Source organism: Falco punctatus (assembly GCF_963210335.1).
Source record: "Falco punctatus genome assembly, chromosome: 15".
NCBI classification, from domain to species: Eukaryota; Metazoa; Chordata; class Aves; order Falconiformes; family Falconidae; genus Falco; species Falco punctatus.
In genome coordinates, this window is record NC_137595.1 from 7,581,800 (window position 1) to 7,607,821 (window position 26,022).

Sequence of the window (26,022 nt, forward strand, 5' to 3'; positions counted from 1 at the left end):
AAGACTTTCTGCCCAAGCCTGTTTAGAGAGGGTCATGTTTATTAAAGGAAAAAAACCACAACCACCCAACAAAAAGCCAGCCCACACAGGGCAGCCCTGCCAGGCCGTGCAGCGAGGGTGGCCCAGAAGCAGCAGTGCCAGCCCCCAGCCAAGTCCCAGGGCCACAGCCTATGGCCTCAGCTTGGCCATGGTGGAGCGGAGCTGGAGCGTCCCCTCTGCCCACGAGCCTGGGTACTGGCACATCTTCTGCCACAGATTCAGCTCTTCACCCGTGGAGTCCATCCAGTCCACAGCCTGCCCGTTGCTCATGCCTGGGGGAAAGGTTACACGTGGGCAGAAGTCACGGCTGGAGCAGCCTCCTGCCTGCAGCAAGGCAGCCCCAAGCAAGGCTGCTTGTCCCCAGGGTTTGATGGGACCCCAGGGCTCCTCACCATTGCCCACCCCCAGACGGACACCCCCGAGAAAGTCATTGCTGGACAGTGGCTCCCTGTCCCAGACCGTCAGCTCCAGGCAGATGTGCTGCAGGTCCTCGGGGTTGATGCCGTTGTAGACAAAGGTGTGGTTGTAATGAGGGTTCAGGGTCTTCTTCACCACAGGTGTCTTCCTCTTGGAGGCTTTGTTTTTGTGTGGCAGGAGGTAGCTGGGGGAAGCAGCCCCTTGGGTTAGCTGCCTGCAGCTGCCTTCTGCCTCAGGGTCTGGGGCAGCTCAGCACCCCAGGACCTGGCTTGGAGCCCACCTTCCCCGATATGGCTTGGGCAGGAGGACAACAGTCGGCAAGGGGCTGGGTCCCTGCCCTGCCTCCCGAAAAGCTGCTCAGCAGACTGCAGCAGCCTGAGGAGGGGAGAGGGCAAGGACCGGAGCCTGCTTGCCCCCAGCCATGCTGCCCGGTGGCTTGGCGACCTCTGGGAAGATGATTTGATGGCAGCTGGAGTCCCACCCTGCACACAGCCTCCCGGCTGCAGCCTCTCAACCAGCCAAAGCCTAGGAGAGCACTTGCTGCCAGGAGTACCTTGTCTCTGGGCAGACGGTGACTTTCAGGGCACTAACGCAGGCAGCACGGGGCAGCTAGTGGAGAGACCCTTCCCTCCCCAGGTCCCTCCGGCAGCTCTGGCAAGTGCCCTGGGATGCAGCCAAGGAGGACAGTGCCTTTGTTGCCCCCCTACCCCAGACCCACACTCACCCCTTGACAAAGCTGTCTGAGGTCCCCCCAGATTTGGCAGCTGTGAGGTTCTTGGCTTCTTTGATCCAGACCTGGAGCTCACCACCTTCCCCTGTTTTGCCTGGGGAAAATCCAACACAAAAAAAATTAATCGACCTTAATTTACACCATCACAAACTTCTGGAAAGGTCCTGCTGAACACCTTCATCACAGAGGCAGGTACAGATCCCCCAGCTAGGTTCTCCTCTTGCCTCCTCCCTCGCTGGCCCTGCCTGCTGAGGCCAGGACAGGCAATTGCTTGGTGCAGGGCCTGATGGTCCAGCCCCAGGACCAGTGGACCAGCCTGAGGACAGCCAGGTCTGCCCCGGCCCAGAGCAGCCCTGCAGGCAGTGCGGGGGAGAAGGCTGCAGTGGCGTCACCCAAGAAACCCATAAAGACCCACCTTGCCTTGCCACGAGCAGATCCCACAGGCTACAGAGATCCTGGAGCTCCAGCACTCACCCTTCCTGCCTTTGCTGGCCCCAGGGTGTTTGGAAGATGGGATGTACTTCATGGAGACAACCAGCTCCCCCTTGTACTGGTGGAGACCAGCAGCATCTGCCCCGATCTGCAGAGAGGCAAGACTTTAGAGGTCAAAGCAGACATGGTGATGGCCTGGTCTGCATGCAGACCTCCCCACACTGGGCCAAAGGGCTTGGCTTCTTCTAGAGGTGGTTTAGCTGGCAAATGCCTACAGACCCTCCCCAGCATCACCAGGTCAGACTCAGATGAGCTCCTTTGGGATCCTACTTTGGCTCAGCCACCTCCCTCACAAAACCCTGTTTAGGGGTTTCCACAAGCTGTGTGAGTCCCAGCAACACCAAGGGCTGAGCCCACAGTACGAGTTAGCCTAGAGAACCAGACCTAAGGGCAGCAGCAGAAAGATCCTTGCTGCCTGGCTTTCCAGCCTGCAGCAGGATGTCCCAGCCAATTTCCCCCATTTGTTTCCCTGAAGTTGGCTCCAATTCCTCCCAGCTGGAGCAGAGCGCCATGAAGAGCGGCACTCAGAGCAGTCAAGCAAGCAGAATGAAAATACCTGATGGGGCAGAGACAAGTTCTGCAGTATCACATAGGGGACTTAGCAAGGAGGAAGAGGGAAGCTGCGCTTGAGGCAGAAGATCTGCCCTTGTTTACTATGACACTACTGCTGTCTGCTTCTGAGGTCTTCATTTCTCCAAAGATTCGATTTGGCACAAGCCTTTTGGCAGTTCTCGGACAAGGTGTGTGCACCCCTCTGCCCACCAAGGGCCACACCCCCTCCGGACAGGGCCAGGCAAAGGTGGCTGCGGGCAGCAGGGCTGGGGTAGCAGGGCCAGCACCTTGCCATGCAGGGGCAGAAACTCCTCCAGGTGGTTCTCGAAGTTCCAGGTGTCCAGTGGGACTTCCACCTCTCCCAGGAACGTGTTGCGGCCAAAGCGATCGTGGTGCCAGACTGAGAACTGCAGTGTCCTCGCAAGCAGGAGGGACTTGTTAATCTCATACTAGGAAGAGAAACAGGAAAACCCCTGGTGAGCTGGCAGCAGCGAGCAGGGGACAGGCTTAACAGACACCATCAGCCACAGGTCTTGAGCAGGAGAGAAGACAGCTTGGAGGAGCAATGGTGCATGCAGGAGACCGTTCATCTTCCTTTGCAAGCCTGCTTGAAACCTCAGAGTCCTGGGGCAGTGGTGCAGGAGCCTGTGCTCTGAGTGGTCCTCAGAGCCAGGACCAGACTCAGAGCATCCAGCCACCCCACTCCCACCACAAGTGAAGCTCTGCCAGCCCGCTGAGCCTCAGGCGGTCAGAGTGTGAGACCTTGGCAAACCCAGGGCTGTGCGTGCCTGGAAACCAAACCGCAGTTCCCACTTCCCTCCTGCCAGAGAGCGCCTGGCCTCAGCGATGCGCTGCCAGGCTCAGGGACAGAGCCACCCGGTCCCACCACCCCATGGTGGCTGCAGAGGGAACCGTGAAGGGCAGCACCAAGTGCTTCTGCCAGGGACCCAGAACTGCCTTAGCTCTTCCTCTGCAGCCATGCTGCCCTCCCTCCCACCACTGCAGCCTGCCTGCAATGGCCCAGGAGCCTCCTCCATGAAAGCTATGTCCAGGGTGAGCAGAAGGGCCCAGCTCTGGGAGATGCCACGGGAGCAAGGAACATGGCCTGTGACACACATGCACCTCTGCAGTAGAGCCTCCACCCCACCACGGCACCCAGGGCTTGACACTGCAGCCACATCAGAGCAGCAACCCAGCCCAGGAGTGGTTTTTTTCCAGCTTTCAGGGTGCAGTGTCTGGACAAGTCCTCTACAGAGCCCCCACCTCGGCGTTTGGAGCCCATCCCTCCCCTGGTTTGTTCCAGCAGCATTCCCAGGGCCGGCTGTCTGCCCGGCCCCACAGCACAGAGTGCCCATCCCAGCTGCCCCTCCAGCCCATCCCCACTCACCTTCAGCAGCTCATTGTACAGGGGGTTGATGGTGTTGCGTTTGATGGTCGTCTTGCGTTTCCCTTGCCGGGATTTGTCAGGCAGGAGGTAGGTCTTCACGTACCTGAAGGGAGAAGCGGCAGCACTTCACCAAGGTCTCCCCAGAGCCCACCCCCAGAGCCCCCCAGGGCAACCCCAGACCTCCTGCCTTGCCAAGACCCCCCTGCTTACAGCTCTCATCTCTCGTGGGCACCCACAACCCAGCTGAGCACCACCAGCCACCACCCCCGCCCAGCTCTCACGGGTTGGAGCGCTTCTTGCCCTCGTCCCCGTAGGCCAGCTGACGACACTCCTTCACATGAATGAACAAGGTCTGTGTCTTCTGCTCGTAGCTCAGGGAAAAGGAGATTCCCCCGGTGACCGCGACGTTGCCGAAGTCACCAGCCTCGCTGTAAATGCTGACCATGCTCCCCAGTGTGCTCTGGAAGACACGGCAGGGCTGAGCTGAGGCAACATCACTTGATGGTTCCTCTTCATCCTCAGCAAGGCTACTCCCCATGCCTCCTCGGCACTGCCCCTCTCACCCCTCCGTGGCTGGGGATGGCTGCTGAGTGCCTTCCACCTACACACAGGCTCCCTGGAAGAGAGCTGGGTCTCTGTGTTTTGATTCCCTTCAAGGGGAGGAAGCCCCCACACCCCAAGCTCTTGCCCATGGAGCTGCCCACCCTGCCTTCCTCCCACCCAACCTGTCTGCGTTGCCCTTCTCCATCATTTCTGCCTGCGGCACAACCACGTTGCAGGGACTCACCAAGGAGGTGCCACTGCGCATGCTGCCCCGGGCCACCCTCTGGCGATGGATCTCCACCAGATTATCAATATCCTCCTCTTCCTCCTCCTGCAAGGAGAGACAAGCCACCTTCATGGGGAGTGGCATGGCACGGCTGGCCAGGCAGTCAGCTCTGCGGCACGCTGAGGGTCTCACCAGTTCTGTATTGAGGCCAGGGACCGACTTGCTCCGGTCCCCCAAAGAGCTGCCTTCCCCCACAAAATCTTCTGGGCGCAGGTCGATCACCGACTTGGTGTAGTCTGCAGGAGAGATGGTGAGGCAGGAGGCAGCAGCACTGTGCAGGACTAACAGAGACCTGCTGCTCCCTCAAGCAAGGGGCTGCCCCAGCCTCTCCCATCCACACCAAAAGCCCACCACAGCCCGGGGAGAAGCGGCTATGGCTACCCACCCCCCGCCACGTCAGCATCCAAACCCCCCACAACCACGCAGCTCTCACCCGCAGGCCTCACCACCCGCCGGGGGTTCTTCTTGAATATCGTTTCGTGCTCGTCCACCAAGGCACTGCTGCAGCTCCCCATGGCAGCACCCTGGGGAGGGGAGATCCCTTCAGAGCAGGGCAAGGCTGGGCACCCCACAGGGTCCTGGCCCTGCGCCCCAGGACAGGGCTGAGCCTGCTGGGGCAGCGGCACGCACCCGTCTGTCGGAGAACGCGTTTTTGGAGCGGAGAGGGAGGGTCAGGCTGGAGGCAGCAGGTCCTGCTGGTGCAGCCGCCTGTTTTCCATCTCTGAGAGGGGCAGCTCTCTCCAAGGAGTTACTCCTGCAGAGGATACAGAAACATCTGTCGCAGGCCAAAAGCATGGCTGGAAGAGCAAGCGCCGGCCGGGAAGCGCTATCTCCCCACAAGCTACCTAGAACACCTCAGCCTGGGAAGCAGAGGAGCTGCCTGCCCAAGGACAGGTTCAGCCCAGCCAGAGGAGCCAGCTCCCCCTCACTAGACTGAGAAAAAAACCACTTCAGATGAAGGTCCTCATCCTTTGCCAGGCCAGTCTTGCCAAGGAAAACCCACACAGGGAGCCCCTCACCTGCCCCCACCACCAGGACTAGGTCTGTAGCCATCCAGGCTCATGTTTTCCATGGATTCTGTGTCGCTTTTGCCATCCCGAGGGTCTGAAGCATCCGGGAACAAACTGCAGACAAATAAAACCACAGGTATGTCCTGTTTGGCAAGGAGGTTGAGCTGAGAAAGAGCTTCTGCGCCACCAATGATCTAAGCAGGGTGACAGCATCTGTCCCGCCCCTACAGCAGATGAGGGCTGGCACCCAGAACAAGGGAGATGGCAGGGATCCTCACCTGGGCCCCTTCTGGGGTGCCGGGGGGCTTTGCTGCTGGGCTGTGGGGGAGCTTTTGGGCTCATTGAGCTGGGCTTTCTGGAGAAGGGTTTGTCCCACGGTCTCTCTTTTGCTGGCTGGAAAGAGTGAGGCATCAGGAGAACCACTGCTCCAAGCCCAGCGCCTGAGGCAGGAGCTGCTCCCAGCCAACTCCATGCTGAGGCACACCTCGGAAAGCTGGAGCATCCCAGAAGGCTGGGCTGCAGGAGAAGGCATCGCTGCAGCACTCCTACCTGCCGACCTGTGCCGCAGGGACAGCCGCACCATGTCACTGCCCAGCCGGTTGGCGAAGCGGTTGACCCTCTGGTCATAGAACCAGTCACCCGTCGTCTTCTTCAGCTCGCTGCAGAGCAGGGAGGCAGCGGGGGCAGTCAGGAGCAGTGGGAGCTGCTCCCTGTGCCCCAATGCCGTCCTCAGTGCTGCCACCAGCCAGGGACAGCACGGGCACGGGGGGCACGTTTAGCAGCTGGCTGGGCACAGCCGATGCACTGGGCCAGCTACGTGCGCAGCAAACACAGGAGCAGGAAGGGTTTTGTAGGACGGGGAGGCTGAGAGGGAGGAAACCTGGTGCGGTTGAAACACTGGCTGAGCAAAGGGCATGGGGGGGATGCCAGAGTCAAGTGAGGGGGGAAAAGGAGTGGAGTCAGCACAAAGGAGACCCAAGAGTGGGGCATGACCCAGCTCTCCATCACCCAACCATGGGTGCCTGCTGCGGGAAGTGTCAGCAGAGACAACTGCTCTGCACTGGACATCAGCTAGGCTAGCAAAGCTTGGCCATGGGATAGTGAGCCAGGGCAACTGGGAAGAAGAAGGGGAGAGGAGGAGTGTGCCAAAGGTCCCTGTCACTTGCCCCTGGGGTACTCACGCCTCCTTGGTGCAGACTTTGCAGCGCCAGGAGCTGTTGAGGCTGTAGGAACGGCAGTCCTGGCACACCAAGTGGTTGCAGCCCCGGCAGGTGTTGGCCTTGGGGCTGACGCGGCCCAGGCTCTGCTGGCAGCGGGCACATGTCCGCTCGCTGTAGCGCTGGCTGCCCCGCTTGGCCCCCTTGCGCCGGATCTCCAGCAGCTCGTTCTTCAGGCGCCTGCTCACACCCCAGCACCGTCAGAGCTGCAGCGGGACCCCCAGGCTGGGGCTGGGGCTGAGCCGCCCCCACCCCATCACCTGCACCCTGGCCCCTCCAGCAGCTTGTAGGGCAAAGCGGGGAAACCAGCGCCCTGCCCGACCCCCGCCACGTCCCCACCTGATCCTCCGCTCCTCTGCTTTGCGGAGCTCCTCGTCGCGCTGCAGGACCTGCAGGATCAGATCCCTCTCCGCGTCCGAGAGGAAGGACAGATCCACGGCCTCCGACATCGCTCCGCCCGGCATCGTTCGCCCTGGCCACAAGTAGCCGGGCGCGTCCGTGCTGGGAGCGAGCCAGGCGCTGAGCGCAGCCCCACGGCTCCCCCGGCACCCGGTGCCCCGAGCGCCCCCGCGGCCCTGCCCCGGGCCGGGCTGCCTGCCAGCCCCGCCGCCCGGTGACCTCAGCCGGCGCCGTGGGACCGGCGCTGGCGCCCAGCGTCCCCGCGGGGGGAAGGAGCTGCCGCCGGCCGCTGCGCCCGCAGACGCGCCCCGGCCCGGGGACGCGGCTCGTCCCCCCGCGGAGCAGCCGGGTGGCGGGAGCAGGATCCGGACCCCGACCCCGGGCGGCCGCGGCAGTCCCAGCCCCGACGGAGCGGGACAGAGCCGCGCTCCCGGAGCCCCCGCGCGGGGTCTGCGGCGCCGCTCGCTCCCCGCTCCCCGCCCGGGGCAGCGGCACCGGCGAGCTGGGGGACGGGTGGCGGCTGGGAGCGGCTGGGAGCGGTCGCCGCCGAGCCCGGCGGGAGGGACCTGCCTGCCCAGCCGCACCGGCCCCCGCGCCCCGACGGGCCGGACCCCCGGCTCCCCTCCGCCGCGGGCCGAAGGGGATGTCCGGGGCCGCCGGCACCACGCTCGCAGCGCGGCCCCCGGGGCAGGAGCACGCCGGCAGCCCCGCGTCTGGGCGGCCCCGGCGGCCCCCGGGACACCGCGGCCCGTACCCCTGCCCGCGCCCACCCGCCACAAGGGGACCCCCAGTACCTACCCCGGTACCTGCCACGGCTCCGGCGGCGCCTCCCGGCAGTAGCGGGGAGGCGGGGCCGCCTCCTTAAAGGCGCCGCACCTGCGGCACCGACGGGGCGGCCCGGGCGGGAGGCGGGACCCAGGACCCAGGACCCGGGACCCGCCCCGCTAAGCGGCCCCGGCCGTGCCCGGAACCCCCGGCCCCGCGGCTCTGTCCCCGGCGCGGCTGGGCAGCGCCCGGCTTGGTGCTTGGGGCTGGGCGCTGTGCCCCGGCTGCCGCCCGCAGCCCTATCTGGGAATGCGGCTCCTCCCAAAGAGCACACACACACACCTGTTGGCACGAAGTCTACAGCCACCCGAACTGCTGGGGGGTCCTCCCGGGGTCCCTGGGGCGCCCAGCACGGCGGCGGGCGAGGGGCAGGGACCCGAGGAGCGAGGCCGTGGTGCCCTCCCAGCGCTGCCGCAGCAGAGCATGTCCCCGCTGCAAGGCTCCAGCCTCTGCCCTTGTCCTTCGTGGCAGAGATACGGGCCCGGAGGGGCTCCCCGTGCTCTGCCCGCAGCAGCACAGGCAACAGGGAAGCCATGACGACACGTGGCAGGACGAGGCACAGGGCTCGCATGCGTGGGGACATGGTTTCTGGCCACTCAGGACAGCAGGGACCCCCCCCAAAACAAGCATGAGGCCACAGCTCTGCCCACGCTTTTGGCTGTGCCACGGGGTTCCCTGCCACAGGACGGGGGGAGCTGGAGGAGACGGGACACCTACACAGAGGAAAACCCAAACCTCGTGGCCCCCCAGGACATCCAAGGCCAGCGGGAGCTCCCTCCTGGGGCAGGGGTTTCTCTGCAACAGGGGTACCCACACCATGCTCAGGCAAGGGGGCTTGCAGGCAGAACCCAGAGCAGGGGATGCCAGCAGAAGCTTTGATCCCCGAGCCCCTCCACACACCACCCTGGGACCCGGCCCCCCCAGGCCAGGCCCCCACATGCTTGCACCAGTGCTCACATTTTAACTGGACACCAACAGGAGAGGTAAGAAACACCTTTATTTTTGCATAAAGGTGAGAAGAAACCGAAATGAACAGGCCAGTTTCCAGTACAATAAAAAAGCGCACTGGTAAATACAAGCATCAAGCCTGTTCCTGACTCGCTGAAATGAAGCCTGGCAGGAACCCGGGGTCTCCTCAGCCCTGTGGCCCCCTCCTGCGGGAAAATGGGGCTGAAAGTGCCACCACACATCCAAGACCTGGGTGGCGACAGGCACAGCCAAGGCAGGATCCAGGGCACTCTCAGCCACAGTCTGCTCCATCCTCAGCTGGGATACGGTTCCTGGAGGGGTCTCCTGTGGGAGCACATCCAATGCCACTGTTTTGTGGGAGCCAGGGCCACACTGGGGGCTGTGCCCAGCTAGGTGGGCAGCGTCGGCCGGCACTCGAGGTCCAGCACAAGGTGATGCACGTGGGGCGCGTAGGACTTGACCGCCTCGATGTGCAGGATGCTGGTGTGCCATGGCTGCCCATGCAGCTCTGCCAGCAGCCCCCCGATCCGTGCTGCTGTTCCTTCAGCCCACCTCTGCCACTCAGGCCTGATCCTGGCCCCCTGTGTCTCCTTCTCCCTGTCCTCCATTGGGTGCCATGCCTCTCCATTACAGTCTTTTCCCTCCGGAGATGCCTGCTCAGCCAGCAGGACTGGGGTCTGCAGTGGAACCGTTGTGGGGAGCGTCTCGACGTTGTGGTGGATGTGGAGAATCCCACCCGTGCGCTTCTTCAGGACGCGGCAGGCCACTGGCCAGCCTTCCTCCGAGCTGGGAATCAGGCCCAGGTTCACCCGGTCTGCTACATCCCGCAGCTCCAGCTGGAAGAAGAGGGGAGGTGAGGGGGATGCCACATGGGGATGGGGGGTCTCAAGTCAGGCAGCATCGTTCACCTGCCGATTGTCCCCGTGGTGGACACAGCAGCGGTCCTGCACACCGTTCAGCACCAGGTTCCTCCGAAGGGCCTCCACAGCATGGCTGTTCCACTCGCAGGCGTGGGCGAAGGCAGCCGCTGCGTGAACCAGGTATGGCAGCGTGAAATAGCCGATGCCTGGAAGCAGGAGGTGGCAGTGGCTGAAGGCATCCAGGCACTGCCAGGGGTCCCTGCTCCTCCCCAGAAGCAGGCCAGGATGCAGATTGCCATCCCCGCTCTCTGAATCTGCTTTGCTCTGGGATGGAACAAACCCAAATGCTGGGAAAATGGAAAATCATCCCCCCCTCCTCTGCAAAAGCAAAATCTGGCTTGAAAAATGTTTAAAGAGGAACTTATTTTACCTTCAGTCTTTGGCCGTTAGCTTAAGACCTGCCCTGCCCTGCTTCCACTCTGTGCAGAAGTGCCCAGAGTACCATTTATTTTAATTAATCCAGAGCAGTTTTGTGAGTGCCACATCCTTTCCTCACGCTTTAACCTCCCTAAGCACAAAACGGCTGTTCTCTCAACATGCAAATGCCTGGTTCGATCTCCCCAGTTACTTTCACAGCACAGGACACTTCAGTTAGTGCCAGCCTGTCATGAAAACACAGGCTCAGAACATCTATGGGAGCTTTTCAGAAATAACATTGAGGGCAAATATTTCCCCTGGCTCCAAACGATTCCCATGAGCAGCACTAGGTACAGAGCAGCGTTCTGCAGAGCCTGAGCACAAGGTCATACTAGGTGTCCAAAGACAACATGGACACAAGGAGAGACAGCAGTGCTGAGGGCTCACAGATGGGGTAGGAGCTCTAAGTCTGCATGTTTTTCCAGTCCAGGCTGGAAATGACGTTTCACATCCACCTGGATGCCATCAGTACCTGCATCACTGCTCTCTGCCTGCCTGTCCCCACAAGCCTGCCCTGCCAAACCCCTCCACCGTCCCTGTTACCTGCATAGAGATCCACCAGGACCTCCCCGGAGCAGGGCAGTGAGGCCACCCGCAGCTTCTCCGTGATGTTTCCCGGTGAGAACATGCACTTGGTCACGTCAAAGGTGTACCTGGGAGACACCACTGACCCAGTGAGGGCAGCCCCTTCCCTGTACCAGCCGCACCCTGCAAGGCAGCTCCTGCCTACCTGATCCCGTTGTCCACATGCTCCACCCAGCCATCCTGGCCCAGCAGCAGGGTGACGCGGGGGGACCGCATCCCATTTGGCAATACCCGTCCTCGCCTGGCCAGCCGCTGGGCACCCAAAGCCGAGGCGACCGTCTCCCAGAGCACTGGACCTGCAACACACCCATCCTGGGAGCTTTAAGAAAGGCCAGGGCAGCTCTTCAGGCAGGATCAGGGCAGGCAGGCCCTGCTGCCCCTTACCCAGCTTCTCCCACGCCGCAGCCTTGAAGCTGTCCTCACTCAGCAGGACCAGGTCCTTGTGTCGCTGCCAGGCATGGGGCACATCGCGCTCCAGCTCCTCTGACCAGCTCTCACCCAGCAGTCGCTGCAGCTCATCCCGCAGCTTCTGGGCTGGTGTCTGCCGGCGGGCTGCCCTGGAGGGGACGGGGTTCTGCGGGGAAGGATGCGGCACATGGGGCTGAGACCCCACCACCCCACAGCAGGGCTCAGGGCGAGGTCTCTCTCCCAACCTGGATCCAGACCAGTTCACAGGGCATCTCCTGGGGCAGCCACAGCTGGGAGAGCTTCTCCTCCAGCACAGGCAGGGCCACACAGCCCCTTGGCATCTTCTGCAGCTGGTAGCGCCTGTCCAGGAGCTGCTCCTCTTCCAACTGCTCCCTGCGAGGCTAAGGCATGGTCAGACCCTCCCCAGCCCTGCTGCCCACCCCATCGCAGGGAAGAGACCCCCGCTGGGTGCGGGGCTGGCCTCTGAGCTCTCCTCCCCGCCAGCCCTGCCGGAGCAGCCGCAGGGCTCCCATTCCCTCTTTCAGGCTCACCTGAGGCACTGGGCAAACCGCGGCTCCGTGGCCAGTGCAGGGACAGGGATGGGGGTGTCCCTGGCCTCCATCCTGCCGAGCCCCAGGACAGAGGGACATCACCGGCTGGCAGAGACACGAGCACTGGGTGTCAGGTTTGCAAGGGACAGGAGGGAGCTGCAGCCAGAGGAGTCCCTGGCACTGCCATGCTGGGGGCATCGGAGCCCCGGCTGCACGCGGGGGCAGGGGGCTGGCTGCCCTGGCACTGCCATGGGGTGCCCGGGGATGGGGCGCCCTGGGGGATTGCGTGCCCTAGGGCCGGTGTCCTTGGGATGGGGTGTCCTAGGGGGTGAGGTCCCTGGGATGGGGTGGACTGGGGTGGTCCATGGAAAGGGATGTCCAGCAATGAGGTACCCCAGAGGATGGGGTGCTCGAGGTATAGGGGGAGTGGGTACCCCAGTAGTGGGATACGTGGGGGGTGGGGTGTCCCAGGGAATGGGGTGGCCGGGGAGTGTGGTGCCCGGCTGCGGGATACCCGGGGGGCTGTGCCTCTGGGCCGGTGCCCGGGACTGCACCCTTGAGGCCACGGCGCTGCTCCGAGAGCCAGCCCCTCATGGCGGACTGCCCGGAGAAAGGCTCCCCAAGGACCCCGCCCCCCCCCCCCCCCCGGCCAGGTGGCCCGGCCCGCTCCTACCGAGCGCGGCGCGGAAGCGGCAGCAGCACAGCCCCACGTTTCCCTCCGGAGCGCTTGCCGTGCCGCGCCGCCGTGCTCGTTGCGGGCGTGGGCGGAAGCGGAAGCGGGGGGGACTGCTTGGGGCGAGGGACCGGAAGCGGCGGCCAGGCCTGGGCGGCGGGATGGCGGGGTTGTCGGTGCGGGATCCCGCCGTGGACCGTTCCTTGCGCTCCGTCTTCGGTGGGTGCCGCGGGGCCGGGGCCGGGCAGGGGGGCGGGCCGGGCGGCCGAGCCCCCTGCGCCGTGCGGGGCCAGTATCCGCGGAGCCCTCGGCCTCCGTGCTGACCGGCGGCCACCGTCTCTCTTCCACAGTGGGGAACATCCCGTACGAAGCTACAGAGGAGCAGCTGAAGGACATTTTCTCAGAGGTTGGGCCCGTGGTCAGCTTTAGGTGAGGAGGGCTGCCCGCCCCGGTTCCCCCGAGCCCCGCGGGGCGGGCAGGGGCTGCCTCAGGCGGCGGCTGTGCGGGGGGCGCAGGCGCTGGGGCCCGCCGGGAGCTGCGGACACAGCAGCCCAGCAGGGCAGCCCGAAAGCGGTCGCGTCGCGCCATGCTGGGGGCTGCTGCCCTGCTGCGGCCTGGAGCCGGGGCAGGTGGGTCCTGCAGTCCCGGCCAGGCTGTACGCAGAGCACTCCCGTCCTCGGGGCTCTGCAGGGGTGTTTTCCTGGCTTGGTATCAGGCTTCAGTGAGCTCTCAGTCAAGGGCTTGGGAGCAGCAGGAGAAGCCAGTCCAGCCCTGTGCCCCCAGGAGCATCTTTGTGGCGTTATGGGAAGCATGATGGTGCTTGTGCTGGTGGCCTTCCTGGACGCCAGAACTTTGGGAACACCTGGGTCTAGGAGGCCTTTTGGCTTTGGCTTAGGGCCCACTGTTGTGCACTTTGACCTGACTCCGGTGCCTTCGTTCTGCTCCGCAGTGCTCCTGTGTGGTGTACCCCAATAGCCCCGTTCTGAGCGATGGGGATATGTGGGCACTGCGTGCTGCTCGATGCCTGGGCTGCCCTCAGCGGTGGTGGTTCTCTCCTCACTGTGCAGGCTGGTGTATGACAGGGAGACGGGAAAGCCGAAGGGCTATGGCTTCTGTGAGTACCAAGACCAGGAGACGGCCCTCAGTGCCATGCGGAACTTGAACGGGCGAGAGTTCAGCGGGAGGGCCCTGCGTGTCGACAACGCGGCCAGTGAGAAGAACAAGGAGGAGCTGAAGAGTGAGTCTAAATTTTGTGATGTAGAGCACGCTGATGCCATGCTGGGCCTGCCCTTCTCAGTGTTACAAAGCATGCCTTTTCTGTAAGGCTAGCAAGATGGAGATCTCACAGTGCTGACCCGCTCTAAGCTATGTAGCAAGTAGCTTTGCAGACGGATGTGTGGGCTCAGCTCTATGTTTTCTGTCCCAGATGATCTTCCTGTTTTCACTGCCTCCTTTTCCCCATAATGGCGTGGTGCTTCCATTCTGTTGAGCCCATTAAAAACAGCCGGTTTGTGTTGCTGTACAAGGTTGCAAACTTTGTTGCAGGCTTGGGCACAGGTGCACCCATCATAGAGTCACCCTACGGTGACCCGGTCAATCCTGAAGATGCCCCCGAGTCCATCAGCCGGGCAGTAGCCAGCCTGCCACCTGAGCAGATGTTTGAGCTGATGAAGCAGATGAAGGTGAGTGAAGCAGAATGCTGCACTCTCCGCATGAGCACAGCTTCTACCACTGCTGCCCATGCCCTTGCAGCCCCTGTCGCACCTTGCCAGAGCTCTGATCTGCGTGTGTCTTCTCAGTTGTGTGTCCAGAACAGCCCCCAGGAAGCCAGGAACATGCTGCTCCAGAACCCCCAGCTGGCTTATGCCCTGCTACAGGCTCAGGTGGTCATGAGGATTGTCGACCCGGAGATTGCACTGGTTTGTCCCTTGCTGCCTTGTTTGTGGTCAGTAGGATATTGGTGGCAGCCTATTGTGGAGGAGGGGTGGAAGATAACTCTCTTCTCCTTTTTCTGCCCCTAGAAAATCCTGCATCGCCAGACCAGTGTTCCTCCTCTCATCCCAGGCAACCAACAGCCAGTGCCAGGGCCGGGGCCGGGACCAGGACCGGGGCCTGGGCCAGGGCCTAACGCCCAGCTGAACCCACAAAATACACCCTCGTCCCAGCCACAGCCCATAGTAAGAGTCTACACGATGCATGTGCTGTGTGTGGGAGAGATGGGCATTGCCAGATCCAGGTCTCCCAGCTTGGATGTGCATGCCTGGGTGAAGGTGCTTCCCTGACTCAGTTTTCTCTCCTGGGTAGGGTGGGATGCACGTAAATGGCGCTCCGCCTCTGATGCAGCCGCCCATGCAGGGAGGAGTGCCGGCCCCAGGACAGATGGCAGCCCCTGTGCAGGGCCCAGGCCCTGGCCCCATGGCTCCAGGAGGTGAGTGCATGGGTTTTGGCTGAGCGGGGCCTGGGGCGCACGGGTCCTGCAGACAGCGCCCCTCTACCTTCCCCCTAACTGGAGGGCTTGGCCCTGTGAGAGCACATGTAGCCCATACCATACATCATGGTTGTGGCTACTGCCAGCAGTGGTCCAGAAAGTTGGCTTGTCTCTGTGGGGGGCCAACACCAAGAAAATAAACCGCTGGATGCTCCCCGAGGAGCTGGGCGCAGGGGAGGTAGTTGGGGCCAAAGGAGTCTTTTAGTGGTGCGGGGATGGCCAAGGAGGGATCTGATCTCTGCCTGTCCCTCTCAGGTGGGCTGCAGCCGCAGGTTGGGATGCCGGGTGGAGGGCCAGTCCCCTTGGAGCGTGGACAAGGTAAAACAGACGTGAATGAGTGCTGTGCGTCACGTGAGCATTGCTCTGGTGGGGGCCTGGGCCACGGGTGCTGAGCAGTGCTGTGCCAAGAGCCCCTGCCAGTTACCTGCAGCCTTGCTGTCCCTGGTTCCGGGGCAGCTCCCACAGCGCTGAGCTGCACCCAGGTTTGTTTGCTTAGGCGCAAGGCTGTGGTAGCAGCTCTCCTGCTTCCAGGGCCCCAGCCCATGCACCAGTTTGCTCCCAGTTTGTTCTGTGCCACGTTGTGCAGACGTGCCCTGGAAGCCGGGAGAGCTGCCAGTCCCTGCAGAGCCCCACTGAGCAGGACGTGCCTGTGATTCCCATCTCTCTGTGAGCCTGTGTCTGTCCCTTTGCTTGTGTGGGCAGGCCGAGCTTGCTCTTCTCTGGTCCCTGTCCTGTTCCTTTGCTGTCTGGGTGCTGCGAAGCAGCTTGTGCTGCCATTGCGTCTGCCCGCATGTGCCAGCACTCCCCGCGCCGTGCCCGGCAGAGGGAGCCGGGCCTTCGCTTTTGCTTGCGACAGTGAGTGCGAGGCTTGGCAGGGAATTTCCTGGTGAGTGATGGCTTGGCTTTCCCTCCGCAGGCACGGTCTGTACGGCCCAGCCCCAGAGCCGTATTCTTTACGGTTCACATGTTGCGTGGCCACTGTGTCAAGCCACAACCAAGGCGTTCCTGTTCTTCCAGTAATAAGGCACACAGGCAGCCACCCCTATTGCCTTCGCTCGTATCGTAGGCCTTGTTTCAGGGATGTGACAAACTTGTTCTGAGATCCTCTTGTCTTAGGTACTTAGGGGCAGCTGACTTCCATTTTCTTTGGGGTGGGCACCGTCTTCCTGACAGCAGCCTCGTAGTTCTTGGCACCCAGAAGGTTTTGGAGAGCAGACAGCTGGCTCTGGGGAGTGCCGCGGGAAGCTGTGGGCAGAGGCAGAAGCTGGCTGGCTGCGTGTTGCGGGGCACAGCACGGCCCCACAGAATGCCAGTTCTCTCAGCAGGACGTCCTCCCGCCCTGCACATTCACGTAGTGAGTGAGGGAAGGGCCGTGCCAAGCTGTCTGTCACGCCTGTGGTGGCAGAGGTGGCGTTAATGGAAGAGGTTGATAAAGCCAGACCTGCAGCATCCAGCATCTTCTCCCTAGGTCTTCCGGGGGACTTCAGGGAGTGGAGGTGATCCTGCAGGCAGCATTGTCCCCAAAGCTGAGTGCATGTGTGCATACACTATTTACGTGTCTGCTCTTCTCCCTCTTTTCCTGCTGCTTGCCCAGGGAACCTGCAGCTCTCGCCCGTGGGACCTGCCAGGCCTGCGTCTATCGAACGCGTTCAAGGTATCCCGGCACCCGCCAGCTGCCTCCTCCCGTGGAGCTCGTTGTGGAGTGTGCAGAGTAGCTTTCACCCCGCTGCGCTCGGGGCCAGGGACTGGCATATCACTCTGTAGCCTGGCAGGGTAAAGAGGAGGAGGAGGAGGCAGGATTTCCTCCAGTGCTGGAGGAGAGAACAAGCTAGAGCCGTGCACAGAGGGCCACCAGTGGAAAAGGAGAGCCTGCTTGGAGAGGGCCTTTGCCTAGGATCCAGCCCCCTTTGACACCTCGTTACCAGGAGCCTTCCAGGTCTTGCTTTGCTCCTGGCCCCACGTCAGCGGGGTGTTGATGCCCATGCTTGTAGGGATTGCCATGGGGGCACCCACGCTTGGTTTGACCACCTGGTGCCATAAGGAGCCTGAGATAGAGCCAGAGGGAAAGAGAGTGATTAAATCGGCAGCTAGGGAAGGGGTTTTGGTGCACTCTGGCCTTGTGTGAGGGGCTGCGCCCCGGCAGTCAGCATGGCTCACCTGCCTGCGCGCTGGTGAGCGGCAAGGCTGCCCCACACCCCAGCCCCAAGAGCGCTGGGGGACAGTCTCAGCACAGCACTGGTCATGCAGATCCTCACGAGCTCTTGTGTGTCTCCCTGGCAGTGCCCATGCCAGACCCGAGGGCCCCTATGCAGCGTGGACCTCTACCTGCTAGTGGCCCGCCGCCCCGAGGCCTTTTGGGAGATGCCCCGAATGACCCTCGCGGAGGGACCCTGCTCTCAGTCACTGGAGAAGTGGAGCCCAGGTGAGGGGAGAGGGAAGGAGAGGAGCCCTTGGCACTGTCCCCTGCCCAAGGGTGACCTCTCACTGAGGACAGGGGAGTGACTCCCAGCCTTTCGGGAGTCACTGCTGCCTGGTCAGAGGCCTCTGTTCTGCCGACCGTGGGGGCTGGCCCGTTTCTGCGTGGACGGGGCATCCCCAGGGTGATGGCAGCAGCCCTGTGGCATGGGGCCGACAGCACCTGTCCCTGTGCCAGCCTCGCCCTCCTCCCCTGTGGCCGGCTTCGGGGGCAATCCCAGCGCTCTGCCCAGACCGTGCCAAGCCAGCGTCTGATTCACACTCTCTCGCTTTTTCTTCTCCTCCTGCTTTGCTCTCCTCGTCTCTCTGCGTCAGAGGTTACCTTGGGCCGCCCCACCAGGGAGCCCCTATGCACCATATGCCTGGTCATGACAGCCGTGGCCCCCCCCATGAGATGAGGGGGGGACCCATGGGAGAACCCCGACCACTGATGGGAGAGCCACGGGGGCCCTTGATGGATGCTCGAGGTGAGAGAGGGGGCATGAAATAATGGGTGGCTTAAAGCGTACAGACAAGAAGTCAGAGTGGAGCCCACTGCCCTGACACGAGACGTAGGAAGGGAGTTTGGGCAGTGAAACGACTGACTCCAGGGCAAGGAACGACAGTTCCACAGGGCAAGGGACTTCCTCCAGGCATGTCCCCTCTGCCCCCAGCCCTGCACCTTTCGGGCATTTGCTCGCCCCCAGACAAAGGAGGCAGCAGGCTCGCTCCCATGCTCCCTGTGGCACTGCTCCTTTCAACAGCTTGCCGTGTCTTTCCTCTGCAGTCGGAAGAGATCCCCGAGGGCTGGAGCCACGAGGATTGGAGCCACGAGGGTTGGAACCCCGGGTGATGGAAGCGCGAGCCCTGGAGGCACGAGGCCTGGAGCCACGGGTCCTGGAGCCGCGAGTGCTGGAAGCCAGGGCCATGGAGGCCAGGGTCATGGAGCCACGGGGCCTGGAGCCTCGAGGGCCAGGTCCCAACCCACGTGGCCCCATGCCTGGTGGAATACAGGGTCCTGGGCCACTTAACATGGGAGCCAGTGGCCCACAGGGGCCCCGCCAGGTACACACAACACCTCTGCTCAGCTGGTGGGCGCCGACGATGTCCTGTAGGTTAGGGATGGGTGGGGAGCGTGAACGTGTCCTGCAGCAGCTAGCGAGGGGAGGGCATCCTGCAGAGCAGCACCTCCAGGAAGCACAAAGCCTAGGTCAGTGGCTCTCTGAGGGGTCAGGGCATCTGTCCCATCTCCCCAGGCACTGCCTGTCTGCTGGGGACAGGACAAGGATCAGGCCTCTCTCCACCTCTTCCTGATGTAGGTGCAGGGAGGAGTGCGGGAGTTGGAGGGACAGGAGAGCACATAAAATGCACGGTAGCCTGTCTCTCGTCATGCTTGGGCATTGTCAGGCTGTCTGTGAGGGCATTCATCTGATCATGCTTTGTGTTCCTGTATCTGCATGGCTGAGCCCAGAGACCCCTTGGTCCTTACCCTCTCTCTTGCGCCCACAGGTTCCTAACATGGCAGGGGCAGGCTTGCAGGGAGGAGGCATTCCTGGGGCAGGGGTCCAAGGAGCTGGTCAGCCTGGAGGCTTTAGCCCTGGACAGAGCCAGGTTACTCCCCAGGATCACGAGAAGGTAAGTGGATGAAAAGCAGCAGATGAGAGCAGGAGCAGCACTTCCTATGCACCTGACTGTGGCAGGGACAGCCCCTTCCTGGCTCCAGTAACCTGTGGCTGCTCTGGCAGGCATGGCTCTCATTCCCCCCTCTCCCCACAGGCAGCCCTGATCATGCAGGTTCTGCAGCTGACAGCAGACCAGATCGCCATGCTGCCGCCGGAGCAGCGACAGAGCATCCTTATTCTAAAGGAGCAAATCCAGAAGTCTACAGGGGCACCCTGACAGGTGATGTCCTTAGCCGGGCCTCAGCCTGTGCCTGGCCCCTTCAGTAAATCGGAGAGCTGCTCAGGATGGGGCTCTGTCCTGTTTTTCCTCCGTGTGCCGGGGCTCACTGTCCTCCGCTTCCTCCTTGCAGCCCTGGCAGGCACGTGGTGGAGATGCTGTCTGCCTGGACAGAGGCAACGCTCTACGGCAGCTACTTCCCGTTGCTGTCTGCGCTGATGCTGTGTTTTGGGAGAGGTTTCTCCTCACACCCTAACATTTTTCCCTTCCGTTCATCTTTTTTTCTGTGTGTATATTTTATGATGTTTGAAATAAAGTGGGAGGAGGGTTTGAGTAAAGCTGTGTCTCTGGCTGCCTTGTTGTCTTTCATGGAGGCCAGAGTGGGACTGCTGGGCTGTGGGAGCAGTCTGGCCCGGCTCCAGGCTAGCCTAAGTCCAGACCACTTGCCTTCCTCCCTTCTCCCTAGCAGCAGGGCAAGAACTACTCATGGGATTTCTTCGGTGCTGTGATGTTCACAGGGGTGTAAGGGAAGGGCAGAATGGGGAGCTCAGCTTTCTGTCCCCACTAGCGCAGGAAGGGCTCCGTATCACACTGCTGTATCACTTACCATGCCAGCCTGGGTGGGGAAGGTGGTTTTCCCCTCTTCTCTGCATATACTTGAGGAGAATTTGTTGCCTTTACACGAGCTGCATTTGAAGCCAGACTGCGCTGGTGTGTGCCTGACGGGTGGTGCAGGCTGGCTCCGGGGTGGCAGCCAGCCCCTGTGGAGGGGAAGTGCCTTACCCTGCATCCCAGCAGGTTTGCTATGAACCAGCTTTGTTACTGCAGCCCTACAAGGGGGCAAAGAGTGGGCTTCCTTCGTAGCTGCACGGAGGCTTTTATTATAAGGGAAAGCAAGTTTAAGTTACCCTTTTATGCAAAGGACAGTTTAAACCTGGAGGGGCACATCTGGCTCCCAGTGCCTGCTCGGCTTGCCCGTGTCCCGTCCCCATCCTTGTCCCATGCTCGTGCCCAGCCCGCTGGGTGCTCCTGCTGCACCAGCAGCATCATGGCAGCATGTGTCTCCGGTTTCAAGACAGACAGAGGGCCGTGCGGTGCTGCAAGCCCACTCCCTCCACGAGGACCCCTTGTAGACCAGGTCAAGGCAGCAGCATCTTTGAACGTGGAGCTCCGCAGGGGGAAGGAGCGCCTTGCCGTGTTTTGCACAGCTTCGGTGTACGCGCTCTTCAGCAGATGCTTGCCCCGGGCCATGCTCCAGCATGGAGGTGAGACTGGCAGGGTCCCCTGCCTGCTGGGGTCCCAGCCTGGCTGCCACTTAAAAGTTCTCCTTGTTGAAGTAGAATTTGACCTTCCTGGGGTCCAGGCTGGAGTGTTGGTGGCAAGACTTCTGCAGGCTCTTTGCCAAGGCCCCTGGCCCGCAGAGGAACACGCCAACCACCGACCTGTACATAGCACAGGGGCATCAGCACTGGGCAGGCGGCTCAGGGAAAAGTGATTTAAGAGCTTTTTGGGGTCCCTGCAACCTGCAGGGGATAAATGCTCCCCTCCCAAAGCCAGCACTGCACACCAGGGAGGAGAGGGTGCCTCCCACCTCCGGCACCCTGAACCCCCTGCCCAGCTCTCACCTGGGGTGGGCTGCAGCCACCGCTGCGAACTCGCTGTTCCACATGGGCCGCCCAAAGATGGTTTTATGCCTGAGGCCCGTCACCGTGTCTGTAGCAGTGTCAAAGCGGAGCGCCACGTTGTTGGCCTGGGCAGAGCAGGGACAGTGAGGATCCTGGCCACCATCCATGAGCCCACCTCCAGTCCCTCACCACAGAGGAGCATCCCTCGCTGATGCCCACCAAACGCCACTCCTGGACCTTCTGCCTGCAAGCTGTTGACATGCTCGCCCTGCCTCTCCTGCCTGAGCTGGCCACCCCGTGTCCCCCCTCGCAGTCATGCCTGCCCATGGTTGACTCACAATGCTGGTGTCCCAGCCGGTGAGGAAGAGACGGTAGGTGAGAAAGTCTGCCTTGCCCGACTCTGCCATCTTCTGCTCCAGTGAGGCAAGCAGGTCATTGAACCAGGCAAAGGCTCCCGTGTCCCGGCAGAGCCAGTAGAAATATATCTGGGATGCAGGGGTAGAGGGGTTGCCCAAGCTGGAGCAGAGCAGGAGGCGTGGAAGGATGCAACATCGAGAACTGGGAAGCCCAGCGTGGAGAAACCCACGGCTGGTCCCGTGGGACACCCCGTACCTTCTTGGTCTTGAGGGTCTGGTCAGCCTGCTGGAACTTGTACCAGATGGACTTCAGGATGGAGGCAAAGGGTGTGACACCAATGCCTGCTCCCACCAGCATGGCCACCTCGTACTGGAACACGTCTTCACTGGCTGTGCCAAAGGGGCCATCCACCTCGATCCTGGCCAAGAGAGGGCCTGGGTAAGAGGTACAGCCTCCCCAGCCCCCTGGGATGGTCTGGTTTGGTGCTCCCCAGCCTACCTGGGCATCTCTGACTTCTGCTGCTGGAAGGTGTCGACGAGACGCTCTGTCCAGTCCCCAGCCACCCGGATATGGACAGAGAAGAAGTCCTCCTCGGGTGCCGAGGTGAGGGTGAAGGGGTGCCACTCCAGCATGGAGATGGCAGGGCAGTTGATGAAGACGTACTGCCCCACTTCCATGCGAAAGCCCTTCTTCTGCATCTGCAGCTCCAGCACACGGGCAGGGTGCATGACCACCTGCGGGGCAGGGATGGGGCTCAGCACCCCACCTGGCTCCTGTCCCTGGGCAAGGGGCTTTGGCAGTGGCCCCTGCCTACCAGCCCGGCAGGGAGCTGCAGCACCAGTGGCAGTGCGGGAAGCAGCTGGCAGCAGGCACAGGCTCCTGCACCACCCACCTTGGTGACAACCACCTTCTGCCGTGCGCGCCAGACACGGAGGATCCACTCGAATACGTAGAGGACAATGGGGGCCAGAACCCACTTCCAGGACTGTGGGGATGGAGGAGAGCAAAGGGTTGGGGAGGGCCAAGGCCAGAGCATGCCAAGGGCAGAGGAAGGGCTTCTCCCCGCGCAGCCGTCCCGCTGCTGCCTTACCTCGGTGGGGATGCTGCCAAACTCGGGGTCTTTCCAGCAGCTGTGGCTGCAGTTCTCAGCCTTGTACGTGAGGCAGCGGGCACACCGATGGGGGTGCACCTCCTCCATGCTCTCCTCTGTCTGCCCGCGCACCAGCCCGCTGCAGGGGAGTGAGGGATGAGCCTGGGGGCCCGGTCCTGCCCCCTGGACGGGGCTGAGCCACACTGTGTGGGGCCAGCTGGGCTAGCCAGCCCTGGGAATGAGGAGCCCACGGCCCCGCTGGACCCTCTCCAGGGCTGCACCGCTGCCCCACCGGGCGTACGCGGCCGCTGCCCCTTGCTGTCCTGCCTTCAGGGAGCAGTGAGGAGCCTTACGCAATGCCATGGATGACAAGGCCAGCAAAGTAGATGAGGAAGAGATGGTGTGTGTACCAGAAGACCTCAAAATAGTTCCTGCGGATAAACTCAGTGGAGGACGTGACCATGAGGATGAGCGCCAGCGTGATGATGACACCTGTCAGTCCCGGGATGGTGGTGAAGGCCACATACTCCACAGTCTGCGGGGGCAGCAGGAGAGGTTAGGGAGGCAGGGGACAGGCGGTGGCAGGGGGCTGGACACCAAGGCTGCCCTCACCGTCTGGTTGGAGTGGATGGGGTTCAGCCACTTGCTGCCCTGCAGGTGCATCTTGGAGAGGACAGCGGGGAGGCTGCCATCGGTGGCTTGCTGGCTGTGGTTGTAGCGCTCCAGGTTGAAGAGGTGGGCGATGGTGTGCACGGCTGGATACGGGGACAGGCAGTCACCTTCATGGCCACCTCCCAGTCCCCACCATGCCCCAGCCCAGCACGGGGCAATACCTGTGAGCAGGGCCAGCGTGTACGCCACCAGCTTGTGGAAGGTGAGGTTGTGGTCCAGCTGTTTCCGCAGAGTTCGCCTGCAGCACTGCAGGGAGAGGCGGTGGCATCAGGACAGGGATGGGGACAGGGATGGGGACAGCCACGCTGCCCGTGCTGCGGCGGGGCACTCACCGAGCAGGTCCCGCGGAGGAAGGAGAGGAGGTTGCGGCAGACGGGCAGCAGGATCAGCATGCTGTTGAAGTTGAGGCACTTGGCTGATGCTCGTGCCCATGCCAAAGCGGACTGGGGAGAGGACCGGGGGTGAGCGCTGCTGTCCCGCACTGCAGGTGGGGTACGTCCGCCTGCCCCCATGCTGGCCCCCACAGCTCTGCCCAGCATGGTGCTGTGCTGGGACTGGGACAGGGTGGACCCAAGCTGGGAGTGAGTGATGCTGGGCTGGGGACCGGGAGGGAGCGATTCTCGGCTGGGAGTTAGGAGGGAGTGATGCTGGACTGGGCTGGGAACTGGGAGGGGGTGATGCTGGGCTGGAACAAGACAGGGACCAAGATAGGGACCAGCATGGAGCACTGCAGGGCTGGGAAGTGGGACAGAGTGATGCAGGGCTGGAAGAGGACAGGGCAAGGAAGGGGCATGGGGTGCTACAGCCCCCACCCCACCGCAGGAGGGCCCCAAGGGGCATGCGTGCCCAGGCAGGCAGGGTGCTGCAGGGAAACATCTTACCCCGAGGATGGCCCTGGTGTAGAAATACCGCTCGTCCCGGTCAAAGAACAGAAAGTAGTATGTGAAGAGGAAGATGTTGATGCCCAGCCAGGCTGCCTGCAGGGGAAATCCATGGCCCCATGAGGGACCCCAGCCCAGGACCCCTTTCACCCCACAGCACTTGGTTGTGGTTACAGCCAGAGGGTGTCAGGACAGCACATCCCCTGCTGCTTCCTTATGACCTGCGGCAGCACACAATGGGCCAGGACATGGGCCCAAGGCTGGGGAAAAGTGTGAGAGTCTTGCAAAATAACTCTTGTCCCCCACGGCCCTGTGCATCACCCACACACAAGGAAGGAGGGAAGGCCAGGAGCAGGCAGCGCCTGCACGGCGGGAGGGCAGATCCAGAGGATGGTCGGGGCTGAGCAGGGCTGTGTGGAGAAGGCTCTGGGAGGGGGAAGTTTCGCAGGGCGCTGGCTCACCCAGCCCCACCACGCTGCTGTCCCCTGCCTAACCCTGCTGCAGCCCACACTGGTCTCTCAGCCACTGATTTTTTGAAGAGCTCCCAAACCAACTCTGCCTTGCATTTGTTTTGTTTTTTTTTTTTTTTAAAAAAGTCATTTAAAAGTGAAAATAACCCCACTTTCTGAACACCCCAATTTTCCCACGCGTTTGCAGCTCCTCATGCAGCACCGAGCAGCTGGCACGGTGCTGGCCGGGCAATCATCAGCAGATCATCCCCATGGTCCAGGCTCCTCACCCCGGTGTGGGCTCTCATGGGACCCTCCTGCTCTCACACGGGAAGTGCCCAGGCAAAGCAGCTGGGCAAAGCAGCGTCATTTTTAAGTTCTGCAGTGGGACGCCCCCTTTCCTTCGAGTCCTGTTTTCCTCAACACATGTTTTCTGAACCCCATCCCTCCCCGGCCACCGGGGCTTTGCAGGCTGCCTGAGCAGAGGGGATGCTTGTCCCTCCCCGCAGCCCACCCTCAGGACAGCCCATCAGCCCCCGTTCTCCCAGCAAGGCCCCCGGTGCCATACCCAGACTGTGCCCCCCATAACCCCCCCCATCGCCCTAGCCCCCCGCCCTGGCAGATGAGCCCCCAGCCCACATACTCACGAGGACAGCAGCCGAGAACCAGTGGTTGACCAGCCAGTTGCCCATGGTGCGATGTCCCGGCGGCCGCCGCCTGCCCGCCGTTTTATGGAGGCGGCAGCCCCGGTGGCGGGAACAGCACCGCAGGGACTTTCCCCTGAGAAGCCTTTGAGGAAATGCCGAGTAGTTCCAAAGGCCACCTTCCAGGAAGGCAGGGCTGACCCTACCGGCCACCCCAAAACCAGCCCTTCGTGCAGGCTGGGCAAGGCCTCCCACTGAGGTGGCCCCCGTGGCCCCCCGGCTGGGCCCTGCAGGGCATCAGGCTGCTCTGCCCGGTTCTTTGCAGTATCTGGGGACAAAACCGGGCTTTTTTTCAGGTAGGAATCTCCTGGTGGGAGGAAGTAGTGGAGAGTCTGTCCTGCTCCCAGCTCAGCAATTGTGCCCTTGCCTGGCCGCCCATGCCAGCCTTTGCTGCTTCTGTTTTACAAGAAAACCACCAAAGGAGGAGAAGCATCCTGGGAGCAAGGCACCATGCTGGGGTCAGGATCCGGCCCAGGGACCCACTCCAAAGCAGGTGAATTGAGACTGAGCACCAGTGGTGCGGCACCACCACGGGCCCCCCGAGGGTGCTGAGCGCCCTCAGCCCGACACCAAGCACCCTTCAAACTAAGCTGGCCCCACAGATGGGTGCTGGGGGGAGGGTCACACTCCTGGTTTGGGGGCAGGACGCCTGGGTCCCATCAGCATCCTTGCCAGCACGCCAGCTGTCCTTCGTCTCCTGCCTCCCCTCTGCTGCAGGGGCCCAAGCTCTGCCGTGCCTGGCGCTCCTGCTGAGAACAGCAGCCAGCACCGGGGCCTCCAGCCTGGAGGAACAGGTTGGGCAGGATTGCTCCTTGCTGGTATGCTGGGTTGCTCCTGGCCTGCAGCCATGGCCGCGCTGACGGAGGCACAGGATAAGGCTGGCCCCCCTTCCACCATGCTCCCGTACCTCATCAGCTCCATCACGGGGAATCCCCACCATCCCCATTTGCCACTGGGGCAGCCCCAGCTTGGTGCCCATGAGG

The 26,022-nt window shown here is 62.4% G+C and overlaps 4 protein-coding genes across 11 annotated transcripts; 1 reads left to right on the plus strand and 3 right to left on the minus strand.

Moving 5' to 3' along the window:
* Nucleotides 1-17: 17 nt before the first annotated feature.
* On the minus strand, nucleotides 18-8,773 carry SYTL4 (synaptotagmin like 4). Of its 2 annotated transcripts, none has more exons than XM_080366059.1 (17): nucleotides 7,871-8,773; nucleotides 7,013-7,145; nucleotides 6,638-6,853; nucleotides 6,006-6,115; nucleotides 5,735-5,849; nucleotides 5,466-5,570; nucleotides 5,077-5,200; nucleotides 4,880-4,970; nucleotides 4,579-4,682; nucleotides 4,405-4,491; nucleotides 3,899-4,077; nucleotides 3,618-3,720; nucleotides 2,518-2,679; nucleotides 1,661-1,766; nucleotides 1,181-1,280; nucleotides 432-640; nucleotides 18-311 (listed from the first exon to the last, which is right to left on the minus strand). In XM_080366059.1, exons 1-17 carry the CDS (start codon nucleotides 8,478-8,480, stop codon nucleotides 169-171), a joined length of 2,697 nt encoding a protein of 898 aa, XP_080222185.1. In that variant the 5' UTR covers nucleotides 8,481-8,773; the 3' UTR covers nucleotides 18-168. The 2 variants fall into 2 exon arrangements, with proteins under 2 accessions (XP_080222185.1, XP_080222186.1); XM_080366060.1 differs by having other exon boundaries at nucleotides 7,013-7,174.
* A 101-nt stretch (nucleotides 8,774-8,874) lies between these two features.
* TRMT12 (tRNA methyltransferase 12 homolog) lies at nucleotides 8,875-12,516 on the minus strand. 5 transcript variants are annotated; one of them, XM_080366071.1, is made up of 8 exons: nucleotides 12,421-12,516; nucleotides 11,748-11,852; nucleotides 11,442-11,589; nucleotides 11,173-11,362; nucleotides 10,934-11,084; nucleotides 10,747-10,856; nucleotides 9,775-9,932; nucleotides 8,875-9,702 (listed from the first exon to the last, which is right to left on the minus strand). In XM_080366071.1, exons 2-8 carry the CDS (start codon nucleotides 11,816-11,818, stop codon nucleotides 9,256-9,258), a joined length of 1,275 nt encoding a protein of 424 aa, XP_080222197.1. In that variant the 5' UTR covers nucleotides 11,819-11,852; nucleotides 12,421-12,516; the 3' UTR covers nucleotides 8,875-9,255. The 5 variants fall into 5 exon arrangements, with proteins under 5 accessions (XP_080222197.1, XP_080222198.1, XP_080222196.1 ...); XM_080366072.1 differs by having other exon boundaries at nucleotides 11,173-11,345; nucleotides 11,442-11,597; XM_080366070.1 differs by having other exon boundaries at nucleotides 11,442-11,597; nucleotides 12,421-12,510.
* CSTF2 (cleavage stimulation factor subunit 2) lies at nucleotides 12,495-19,599 on the plus strand. 3 transcript variants are annotated; one of them, XM_080366065.1, is made up of 15 exons: nucleotides 12,495-12,639; nucleotides 12,771-12,849; nucleotides 13,488-13,657; nucleotides 13,966-14,102; nucleotides 14,220-14,339; nucleotides 14,442-14,597; nucleotides 14,725-14,848; nucleotides 15,164-15,226; nucleotides 16,503-16,562; nucleotides 17,189-17,330; nucleotides 17,699-17,850; nucleotides 18,150-18,427; nucleotides 18,872-18,997; nucleotides 19,139-19,264; nucleotides 19,395-19,599. In XM_080366065.1, the coding sequence occupies exons 1-14, from the start codon at nucleotides 12,582-12,584 to the stop codon at nucleotides 19,259-19,261; spliced, it is 1,788 nt and encodes a 595-aa protein (XP_080222191.1). In that variant the 5' UTR covers nucleotides 12,495-12,581; the 3' UTR covers nucleotides 19,262-19,264; nucleotides 19,395-19,599. The 3 variants fall into 3 exon arrangements, with proteins under 3 accessions (XP_080222191.1, XP_080222192.1, XP_080222193.1); XM_080366066.1 differs by lacking the exon at nucleotides 16,503-16,562; XM_080366067.1 differs by lacking the exons at nucleotides 16,503-16,562; nucleotides 17,189-17,330; nucleotides 17,699-17,850.
* A 98-nt stretch (nucleotides 19,600-19,697) lies between these two features.
* On the minus strand, nucleotides 19,698-25,184 carry NOX1 (NADPH oxidase 1). Its single transcript, XM_080366064.1, has 13 exons — nucleotides 24,983-25,184; nucleotides 23,887-23,982; nucleotides 23,338-23,448; nucleotides 23,167-23,251; nucleotides 22,946-23,088; nucleotides 22,687-22,868; nucleotides 22,334-22,472; nucleotides 22,136-22,228; nucleotides 21,742-21,977; nucleotides 21,499-21,661; nucleotides 21,225-21,371; nucleotides 20,887-21,011; nucleotides 19,698-20,703 (listed from the first exon to the last, which is right to left on the minus strand). The coding sequence occupies exons 1-13, from the start codon at nucleotides 25,025-25,027 to the stop codon at nucleotides 20,577-20,579; spliced, it is 1,692 nt and encodes a 563-aa protein (XP_080222190.1). The 5' UTR covers nucleotides 25,028-25,184; the 3' UTR covers nucleotides 19,698-20,576.
* Between the last annotated feature and the right edge of the window lie 838 nt (nucleotides 25,185-26,022).